The sequence below is a fragment of the Protomyctophum bolini genome, assembly GCF_963924005.1.
Source record: "Protomyctophum bolini genome assembly, chromosome: 19".
Classification (NCBI taxonomy): domain Eukaryota; kingdom Metazoa; phylum Chordata; class Actinopteri; order Myctophiformes; family Myctophidae; genus Protomyctophum; species Protomyctophum bolini.
The window spans coordinates 14,029,000-14,040,580 of record NC_137880.1 but is presented as its reverse complement, the minus strand read 5'-3'; the positions used below and the strand labels follow the sequence as shown (position 1 = coordinate 14,040,580).

At 44.1% G+C, this 11,581-nt stretch overlaps 1 protein-coding gene across 1 annotated transcript in view; it reads right to left on the bottom strand.

Annotated features, from left to right (window-relative positions):
- Positions 1-203: 203 nt before the first annotated feature.
- lpgat1 (lysophosphatidylglycerol acyltransferase 1) overlaps positions 204-11,581 on the bottom strand; it is a 65,391-nt gene continuing 54,013 nt past the window's right edge. The window contains exons 7-8 of the mRNA XM_080791065.1: positions 1,331-1,437; positions 204-593 (exon numbers count right to left, since the gene is read on the bottom strand). Coding sequence (XP_080647191.1) covers positions 442-593; positions 1,331-1,437 — 259 coding nt within the window. The 3' untranslated portion in view covers positions 204-441. The remainder of the gene's footprint in view (positions 594-1,330; positions 1,438-11,581) is intronic.

Genomic DNA, 11,581 nt, shown 5'->3' with positions numbered 1-11,581 from the left:
CGTGTGTGCGTGTGTGTGTGCGAGAACAAGTTGGTGTGCATCACGTGGGTCTGTAGTATTGTCTGTGCACAGTCACACTCGTCTAACCCGTAACGTTTCCCTTCGCCTTTATTTTTTCTGTCTCTTCTGCTATTCTCAAATGTACATTCATCCATCGTGGGGGGTGAGTTTAGGGGGTGTGGAGGTGTGTATGTGTGTGTGTGTGTGTGTGTGTTTATGTGGGGGGCGGGGGTGGGCGAAGGGGGGCCGGCGTTTCGCCGCACCCCAAAAAACGGATCCTGAGGCTTTTCGCCGACGGTTCCACCGAAGACTTGTCGTCCCCTGCATCCATCCATCCTTCCCTCCTTCCTTCCTTCCTCCCCTCCTCGCCTCGTTGTTTTTTCTTTTTGCTTCTTCTTTTATTTCTTTTAAAAGCCGATGGCCGCCGGCTCCGCCCCCTGCTCAGAACACGCAGCCGTAGAGGTAGCGGAACACGCTGTACCACAAGTAACCCGACGCGAACGCCAGCACCTGGACCATGCACAGCCCCGCCACGTCCAGCTCCATCGGCCACGACGCGATCTCCTTCTGGCCTTTCGCCGGAGGGAACGCTCCTGGTGATAGAGAGAGAGAGAGAGAGAGAGAGAGAGAGAGAGAGAGAGAGAGATAGAAACAGAGTATGAGAAATGGTTAATCAGACTAACTGAATTATTATATAGGCGATTGAGGAAAAATATATAAAATTTGTTTCCTTGTTGATTTATTTTAGATTAATCGATAAGAAGATGACAGCTGCCTGGAAGTTTAGAAGCAATGCCACTTTGCCTTTGGTGTTCAATTCATGTCTCAATAGAACAGCGGCTCCCAAACCCCCCACATGGAAATATAAATTGCATAAGCTATATATAATATGAGACCTATATTTCCTTTTTATCCACATATACCGGTATGCACATACAGTATATGAACCTGAATATGGCATAATATATGCAGCATAGGCTATATTCTGCATTACTTGCCATATATTGGCATAATTTCAAATACTGTATCACTATCATAAATATATATATATATAGTATATGATTACATTTAAAATAAAACCATAGCACCACCATTAGACTTTTCATGTCGCGCACCCCCTAGAAGGCACCACAGTTTGGGAACCACTGCGAATAGAAGATCAGGGAGACAACCACTAATTATATTGTATTGACATACTCTACCTACCATACAGATCGGATAAATGAAAACACCATTTCATTTCACAATATCGTTTTTTACGATGTGGATGACACACAGACACAGACAGACAGACAGACAGACAGACAGACAGACAGACAGACAGACATACCTGTGTCGTAGAAGTGAGCCAGCAGGTCTTCTTTATCCACGAACCTCTGATACAACCAGTCCGTCAACGGCTCTGTGTCCAGAGGAACCTCTCTGATGGGGTACATTCTGAGAGAGCGAGAGAGAGAGAGAGAGGCAGACAGACAGACAAAGAGTTGTTACACATTTCTGCATTCCCTTTTAATTGTACACTTGAGTTTTGACCATTTCACATTTGCTTTGGCAATGTGACATTGTGACAACGTTGACATTTTCTTATGGCAGTAAAAGCTCCTTTCCATACAGACAGACAGACAGACAGACAGACAGACAGACAGACAAAAAAAACAGATTATTCAAGTCGTGCTCAGCACAGGCTGTCTGAATTGATGGGTGTTTAAAGGAGTGGTTGGAACCAGCGGTGTCAGCCTGGTCCCTGGCTCCTGCCTATCAGTGTCCTCACTGTCGTCTAGAAACCACATATCTCCGCCATTTAAACGCTTTATTTTGTTTCATTAAACCGATGCACTACTTCACCCGTATCACGGTGAAAGTAGCGAAAATTGTGGATTGGCTACTTTCACTTTCAAGGGAAAAGTGGTAAAAGTGTCAGTGGGTTTTTATAAATATGAATTAAACCAGTGAAACAAAATACTTTTTTTTTTTACATACAATGTTTCCACCTGACAGTGACGGTGTGTGTGTGTGTGTGTGTGTGTGTGTGTGTGTGTGTGCTAAGCTCAGCTCTTTGGGCACTTCATTAGCTTGCAGGTTCATCAGACGGCTAGCAGGTGACAGAAGTGCTGAGAGGGATGGGATGGGAGGTGTGTGTGTGTGTGTGTGTGTGGGGAGGGGGGGTTAAGGGATGGGATCAGCAATATGCTACCTAAATGTATATAGTTGTATCTCCATACCGGTATTCTAACTGTGTTTTTTTTCCGTTCATTAACTAATAATACAGAAACAATAGTCCTACACAAGTGTGTTGTGAACATCTGTAATTAATATCGTTACAACTTCACACTACTGTTGCTCTGCATTTGGTCTGGGCCAGCCAACCGTAGAAATGGAAGAGGATGCACCAGTGGAAATTCAACACGAGACCTGCCGTGGCGAATACGTTTTATTAGGTGTGTTATGGTGTAGCTCCGCAGGAGTCTAGCCGTCTATAACGGGGGGGGGGGGGGGGGGGGGCATATTGAGCCCCCAGTTGAAAAAGAAAGACAGTTATTGTCCTTTAAAATATACTGAATGTCTCTGTTTGCCTTTTTGGTTTTAATCTGGCAATCTACTATTTGTTATGTTATTGTGAAGCACTTTGGGCTGCATTTTATGTATGAAAGGTGCTATACAAACAAAGTTCTTATTAAGTATAATATTTCACCCACTTTTGTTTTCACAAGTGTGACTGACAAATTGACAATACAGTTTCAGCTAATGCTTGCTAACCCCCTTGCCAAGGAAAATTGAGTGATTCTGCAGATCCACTGTTGGCCTGCGGATGTCCCCAGTGGACCTTTTTACACACTCACTCTCTCTCCAATCACCTTCAGACAGAGGTTATTACACTCTCATCCCTAGGAGCGTTTCCTACATGCTCTCACTCGCTCAGTCGTTCCTCCAGAACGCCACCAGAACAATAGCAAGAAGGTAGCGAGGGAAGCAGCGGCGGCGGTGGTGCCAGTGAGCCGTTTATTGATCGATTGTGAAAATAGTCAATACACTCATTAGAGAGCCTTTTCCACAAAGGCAACAGTTGAAGCTTCAGGATTACGGAGACAGATGACTTGTGTTTGTGGAATGTTGTCTGAGGCCGAGACCGGGTGCCAGATAGCAGTCAGCCAGGCACACTCATTACAGTAACAGCTAGTCAGCTCTTTAACCGTTTGAAACCTAGAGTACCTAATTTGGACAAGTCATTATAATGCGAGCGTTCTTCGAAAATAGCCAATCTACAAGCACAACGGGTCGCTATTGTGACACATTGTGAGCTTGTAGATTGGCTAGTACTTTCTAAATAGTATGTACAATATTTTTGGTTATAGAATGTGGTTATGATTTTGATGCTATATTAACTAATTTTGCTGGGGACCACCCTGGAACCCCTTCAAGGCCCCGGGGGTCCCCGAACCAAAGATAGCGCCATAGAGTGCTAGATTACTCCATAGAGTAATTTCTCTATGGAGAATAACATGGGGTCATCTTAAAATCGTTTCATATAAGCATTGTGGTTAAAAAATGAACAAGCTGTCTCTGCGTTATTGTCAGGGAGGTGTCTCTGTATCGTTTGCAACAGTCACTCACTCATATATGATACAGTCTGTTTCTAGTGAAAATGTAACTAATTCAGCAGTAACAATAGCGTTTTCTCTCAGTCAGTTGATTCTTCGTATCCATATGAGTGAAACGGCCGGGATGACATGTTTATTTTTTAAACACAGTTCTTATATGAGGCGATCTAAAATCCCCCTGTGAGGATTACAATGCAAATAAAAAAAAGAACACCTGTGTGAACTGAGTGGTGCAACTCCCCTCTCTCTCCCCCCTCCTCTCCTCTCTCTCTCTCTCTCTCGCTCATTAGCAGGCAACAGTGCAGCACTAATACTATCTCTCTCTCTCTGTTTCTGGCACAACAGCGCCCCTACTGGTACTCATAGTCATATACTGTTGTAGCCTGGCTAATAAGCCAGACTCAAATCACACTGTCGTGTTACAATTATTTTTTTGCCAACGGCTGATTCGGTCTAATACTGGTGCTCATGGCCACATAGGTGAACACATAGGTGAACACGGATCGGACATTGCTGTTCCTTGGAGTGGTTGCACCACTCAAAAAGTACATGAACCCGTGGATTTGCGCCCTCTACCGATATTGACGTCAGACTTCGGTGCTCTATAGGGGACCCCGGTCAAGGATACAGACCAGTTGTTCAGGCCTGCTTCTATACGGCACGGCAGTGCCATTTCTGCTGTTTTTCGGGTGAGTCTTCACACACAGCTTCTGGGTGAACAGTGCACAGCTAACGCCAGCCGTCGAGTTGTTTTCGACACGGTGACAGAGCTATCTTCTGTATTCAACATTTTACGGTATTTGATTACATTCATTACAACAGAGAAAACCCTGAACTGCGTTAGGGACATACAATGGAAACAAGTACCCCTTTTTGTGTTATCCTTTTAGCCCAAGTGTTACATCTTTGACTAATAAATACAATCAATCAATCAAAAACATGAGCCACATACTGTAGTGGTGCCTACTGCCTACTAATACACATGTATGCCCCAAGTATGTCAATGGAAGCAGGAGGCCTCTCCACAGTTGAAATCATAACGTGTTGGATTCTCTAAATCTTGGCATGGGGGTTGTCTATTTTGGCAATACATCAGAGATCTTTGACTGTACACGGCCACACCGGGAAGGAGAAGATAACACAATCACCTGATGACTCAACGTGCCTCGCCTCGTCAAATGGGTCACCTTCGGCAGCTTGTCTGTGTCATTACCAGAGTCAGTGTAGGTGTTGTTCAGTCTAGTTAAGGTTCAGTCAGTGCTGGAAAGTATATTTACTCAAGTACTGTACTCCAGTACAATTTGAGGTACTTTTTATATTTGTTGACTATTTCCATTCTTTCCGATACTTCATACTTCTACTTCTCTACATCTCAAGAGACAAATACTACTATACATCACTACTGTACATCACTACAATCAATTGACAGCTTATGCATTACTTTGCAGATTTAGATCATTAAAACAACACAGTTTAACCACCACTCATTTTACATGCTCTACAACAGTGGTTTTCAAACCTTTTAGCCCATGAACCTTTTGGGAATGTTTTTCGAAAATGTTTTGAAATGATAATTAAAAGCTAAATGTATGAAACAAAAAAAATGAAGGGAAGGGACCCATAATAATGTGTCCACTTCCCACTGTTTGCTCTACAACGATGCAACGTGTTGTCGGCTGTATTTGAAAAAAAGTTTTCCAAATGGCAAAACGTATGTACTTTTACTTCGGTAGTATATTTTGATACCTACAGTACGCACTTTTTGTCAAGTAACATTTTGAATGCAGGACTGTTTCTTGTAAGAGAGTCTCTGTCGGGTGAAAACCGGCGAAATGTCCAAAACTGTTTGGACAACATTTCAGGATTCAAATTCAAAAACTGCAAAAGTAGCAGATCTGCAAGTTCGAAATGCAGCACCATTGCTTTTGTGTGATGTTGTAGTGTGATGAAGTAGGGCGTTACTTTGCGAGAAAAGACTATGACTATGTTAAAATATGGAGATAAGCCTATTTCTGCCCAACAACAACAATGACTACACTGTATGGCTACTTCTACTTGAGTAAAAACAAATATCGGAGTACTTCTTCCAGCACTGGCTGGGTTCAGTGACATGTTTGAACACATGCAGCCCCTCCTGGCCTTCTAACAAGCGTTATTGTTGCTGTAAAAAAAAGAAAAAGAAAAGAAAAAGCAACAGTAGTTGTTCATGTTTCTACTCGTTCCAAAAGGTCTAGAAAGGCCTTTTATAGCTAGAACAAGGTTCATGCCACAAGGGTCTTCATAAAATCCAGGACAAATGGCACAGTATTCAATGGACGAGCCTGTTTTTCTGCATTCCTGAACAAATTGGTGGGGCTTTGAAACATAACAACAGTGTCACCCAAAGGAGAGGGAAAAAAAAGAAGGGGAAAAAAAAGAAAAAGGGCAAAACTGGGTCTACCGTAATGCTGGCTGGCTGCGTGGCCACCTGATAGGGTGACAAGGGACCCGGCCAGGCCGCCACACCCTGCCCGTCTTCTGCCACAGTGGCCTGGGTGATCACATGTGACATGTCACCCCTGGCTGGCTGGCTGGCTGCCACCTGGGTCTCGCTACGTGCCAGCCGCCAGCTTCAAAGCACTGATTTATACTAGCCGACATATTTGGTCTGGCACCGCTCATTTCACTCTCTGAAGTAGTGAGGGACCAATCAGGAACCAGTATGCAAATATGGGGCAGGTTTGTCACCAGTGGGCAGCGGGCCCTTGGAAATGATTCCACTTAATGTCTACGCAATGATATTAGTCTGGTCATGCCCGGCTAAATATATGCTGCTGATTTATGCTCAGTAAAGTGCCATCGTATAATGAGGACCAATTACACTAACTATTGTAAAGTTAAAAAAAGGCTGAACTGCCTCTTTAAAGCTGCTTTTATTAGCAGTGGCAGCTGTGCTACTTGCTAGCCTGCCATGTATTTAATCTGCTGTAGTTTATTTTATTTTTTCATTTTTTTTACCTGAACTGGAAAACAAGCTTAGGAGGATGTCATGTCCCTTTACGTCTCCTCTGTGAGATGCACTGAGGCAGAATAAAATGACTTCATTTCACATTTTCTCCGGCAACTGGTGGCAGTGTGACGACGTGTTGCCCCACAGCTGGCAGCCTGCTAAACACCCTGTAGCACCCAAGTACCAAATTAAACTATTACATTGCCGGATTACAATTATTTCAGATAATCACAATTATTTTTGATTGATTGATTGAATACTTTATTATTAGCACGATTATTATTTATTCGTCATATCGGCCCAGTGCAGACAGACAGAGCTGTTTCCTCATATAATAGTAGGAGGATAGGATAGGATAGGATAGTAGTTTAGTCATAATAACAGAAATGTCATGACAGTGACAGCCCTACTGGTGGCAGTGTGACACACTGGCCTGGCTGGCACACATGCTACTGACAGCACTGACAGACAGTGAGGAGCAGTGAAGTGGCCAGGCACCTCGCACCTGCTCCTAGCGTAAAGCAAGTCTTGTTGTGACTGTAAGCCGATAGCGATGTAATCCTAGCGGAGGGGGAAAGGGAAGCGGGGCCACTTACACTACATACATGCAGGTCGGGAGCATTTAAGAGCCATGGCAGGCAGGTGGCTTTCTGCCTGCCGCATATCCTGCACGTCAAATATTCATGGAGGAATTCAGTGTGTCAGTGAAAGGAAACTGAGGTTTGGAAGAGGCTGGCTGGCTTGCGCTGAATCAGTGTTGCCAGATTTTGCGAGAGAAACGAGCAACCGGGTCTATGAAAACAAGCCTAAAATAAGCGACTACGGGCCGGTCAGTCAAACCTTATTGTCTTATCTTGTTTAAGAGCAGTGGTTCTCAATCATTTTCATGTCAAGGACCTCCAAATGAGTGTGTTTGGCCACAGACCTCCATCTAAAAATATTATGTTCCAGTGACACCCGTGCAAGATTTGGTCACGGGATAAAGAGATAAAGCGGAAGTGAGGCCTCCTCCCCACGTCCGTTTCGTCTTTATAGTCGCACACATTTATACTAATATAAATCGAAATCATCTAATATAGCTTGCTGCTTAGCAGAAATGGATTTTAAAATAAATGTCCGTGAACAGAAATGTGTAACAGTTGTCTGGCTACGCGAGACTACCGGATGACTATCTGAGCAGCCATCAACTGGGTAAAGCTGAAACTCAAAACCCGGGGATTCATAATGAATCTGTCTTTCCATAGTGAGAGCAAGTCATCTCATCCAAAAAACATGTATAAAAACAGCAACAATGTTGTATGTCTTTTGGGGGAGGGGTCCACAAATACTGACCTAGTAGTACAGCTGATCATCTGTGTGTGTGTGTGTGTGTGTGTGTGTGTGTGTGTGTGTGTGTGTGTGTGTGTGTGTGTGTGTGTGTGTGTGTGTGTGTCAGTGTGTGTGTGTGTGGAGTGGGTGCGGTCTAACTCAGAGACTGTGAGGGTCTCAGTCAGAGGACATTATAACTGACCCCAGGTCAGGGCAACGGTCACCTATGCTGGACACAGCTACAAGTGCCAGACGAGTCCTCATGGATGACACCAACACCAACAACACTGGAATGGACTAAAACTCCAAGGGAAACTTGCATGTCTTCCCTATGCTGATCACTCTGTATCACACGCATTCATTAAGAACATTGCACTCAATGAGGACATTATCACATTCACAGTTAAGTCCTTCCCACCAGACTCAATCTCTCCATCTGGTTCCCCACCACTCACGTCCCTCATTGTTTGCACCACGCCACAGAACAGATCACCGAAACACTGTCATTTGTCTTTATATTTGGCAGCCTATAGGCCCATACGCACAGACTGGTTGTTAGAGGGTTCCAACAACTTGGGATGCCCAAAAAGGAGGCAAAAAGGCTGGCAAAGTATTGTGGCGTCTCAGCTAGAATTGGCAGCCGTCCTATATGGCGGAGACGCTGTTGTGTGTGTGTGTGTGTGTGTGTGTGTGTGTGTGTGTGCAACATGTTGCTATGACAAAGGCAACACAGTCAAAGGGTACGGAGGGCCGCCATGCTCAGTCTCTTATCTCAACCAGAGACAGTTGAGGTGCAAGGCAGGAAATTAACTTTTCCATCTTCAAGCCACAAATTCAAATGTCACTGGCTTCAAATGTCACTGTTGTTCAGCCACGTTCATTACTTTCCCCCCAACACACAGATATTGTTTTGAATATTCTTTACTTTACAACCAATGGAGCTCTATGTCCAAAACTGTCCAAAACGGCATTCATTTAAGAAAGAAAGAAAAGAAAAAAACATAACAAATATATGGAAATAAGATGTTTCTTCCCGACAGCGACAATTTGCATCACTGTACCACCTCACCAGAGCTTTCCAACAGTAGAATAAGGTCAGTGGCTCATCAGCCATCAGTCACTGTCAAACAGCGTGCACACACCTGACTGTTTATGATGCAGGGTTGGAGGCCTTTAACGACGAGGGTGAATGCTCACATAAATCCCTGGTTCTCAAACGTTTTCATGTCAACGGCCAGCCAATTGAGACATGCACTGTATTACTGATTGAATGCCAAGGACGAGTTTTGATGACCGCCAACCAAAAAGCCCACACCGCCAAGGATGTGTTTTGGCGACTGTACTTTACGTTAGACGGCGCTCTTTGGCAACCTATGAGGCACCGTTTTACTCTCCGTGAAACGGTCTTGCAGGAAACCACGTGATCGCAAAAATAACAGCCACCGTTCACTTCCATGTTATTGCATTTTTAGAAATGTCTTTTTCTCAGCTTCCGGGCTATTCATGTACCGGTACACTGTATTGGCAGCACTGTGAGTACAATATTGTCCTATAAATTAATTATGTAAAAGTCTAGCATCCAAAACCAGTCTCTTGATGATTATATAAATTATAAACTTTAATTAATAAAAATAAATAAATTATGAAGTCATGTGTGTGTGTGTCAATGTCCAGCATTTTAAATTATCTGTTGCCCCCTGCCTTTCTTTTGAAAGGAAGCCAAACATGTGTTTTGGTTTATGTTTGACCCAGACCCCTCAAACAGTGCGTATAACACAACAGCACACCATATCACTTCCAAGTGTACAATAAACACAAGCGCTGAGATTAGCGCTGAGATACTAGCCCCGCCACGGTTCCAGAAGACTGCTCAAAGAACTGTAACGGCTGATGTCGGAGGTATAGGTCATCAACAGGGTAGGGAGAGCGATGCCCCCGATGCCCTCTCGCGCCACCAGCTGTCTGTCTGCACGGGTAGCCAGGGTGTCGAGTTACCCTCTAGGACCGCTGCCAAGTGGGTGAGGGTAGGAGCGAAGAGGAGCCACCCACGCGGCCGCCAGTACACTCAGTGCACCGTTCTGATCGAAACACAGTCATACTGGGTTTCCTTCACTCAGCACCATGTTGATACGGTAGCCCCGCAAACAAAAGCGCAGCAGGGACGACGGTTGTTAATGGCAGCTACTTGGCAGGTCACCGTAGCTGGCATCAGTGTTGCCAGCTAATTACCAGCGGGAGTTGCTAGGGGGGCATGGTCGACTTGTCGCAAAAAAGTTCCTAATTTGTCCTCACTATGTCTATTTATCAAATTCTATTATCGAGCTTGAGGACACCATTCAAAGTAATAGGGTGACTGAATAGAACAGAGCGGCCGCGGAGAAGTGGCGCCATGTTCCACTCGGTTCCTCAGCCTATATACTTGTGTGGACATTTGGCTCTTATAAGTATGGTAGAATGCAACTGACATCAGTGTTGCCAGCTAATTTACCAGCGGGAGTTGGTAAGGGACAGGACTATTTGTTGCTAAAACGTGGCTTTGTGATCAGGGGCTGCACAGTATATCGAATTTATCATCATCGCAATATCACCATGCGCAACATACATATCGCAAATGACTGCTTCAACGGCAATACATGGTATATTTGCTTTGCATGTATTCAGACACTGCATAATTTGCCTATAAATCCCATTCATATTTGGCCAATCATTTAAAGGGTGTTTTTGTTTAGATTAGATGAAAATGTTTAAAGCGGAGCGGTGAGAAACTATATTGCTATGTTGGTGGTGTATATTAATTGCCATTAGCAGTTGTATCCAGGTGCAATGCTTCCAGTAAAACCATGCTGTTGGAAGGTCCCTACAGAGGATTTGCTTAATGTGTAACATTGTTTTCTCACTCAACAGTAAACCAACAAACAGCATAAGTGTATACAGGGTATCTGCACATAACTAGTGACAATTATTGACTTTTAAGCCACTGTCAATACCTCTAAAATAAAAAAGCAGCGTCAAAAGTAATCAAATTATCATTATAAAAACATATTCAAACAATTGTCAAACATTCTTTCTGTGGAGACAAGTCAAACAAAATGGAATGCTTGAACTCCAGCAACTCCAAGTGCTTGTCGGGGTTATTAGGAGGGGTTGGTCCATGACACGTTTGAGAACCACTGCTATAGAAGACATAATAGAATGAAAGACACTTGTAGCTCTGTTATTATGGGGGTCACTGGGGCCCATATGTGTTAATATGGGGTCACTGGGGCCCATATGTGTTATTATGGGGTCACTGGGGCCCATACGTGTTATTATGGGGGTCACTGGGGCCCATACTGTACGTGTTATTATGGGGTCACGCTTACTGTTTATTTTTTAAAGTACTTATTGAAAATCAGACAGATGCCGGAGGCCGTGAAATCCCAGCTGTTAATAATTGGTCCATTTAGGGTTTAATCTGCGTCCCCCTCTGGCTGCACACCGCCCGTGGCTTCCAGGAAAAAAAGAGTAACAACAGCGGTCAGGACACCACCACCTCTGTCTGAGGTCAGCAGGTCAAATGTGAGGCAACAGCACAGGTGGTTTACTCAGACACGCACGCACACGTAGTAAGTAAGAAGTAGTAAACACTACACACTGCACCACACTGCATAGCACTACACCACACTGCATAGCACCACACTGCATA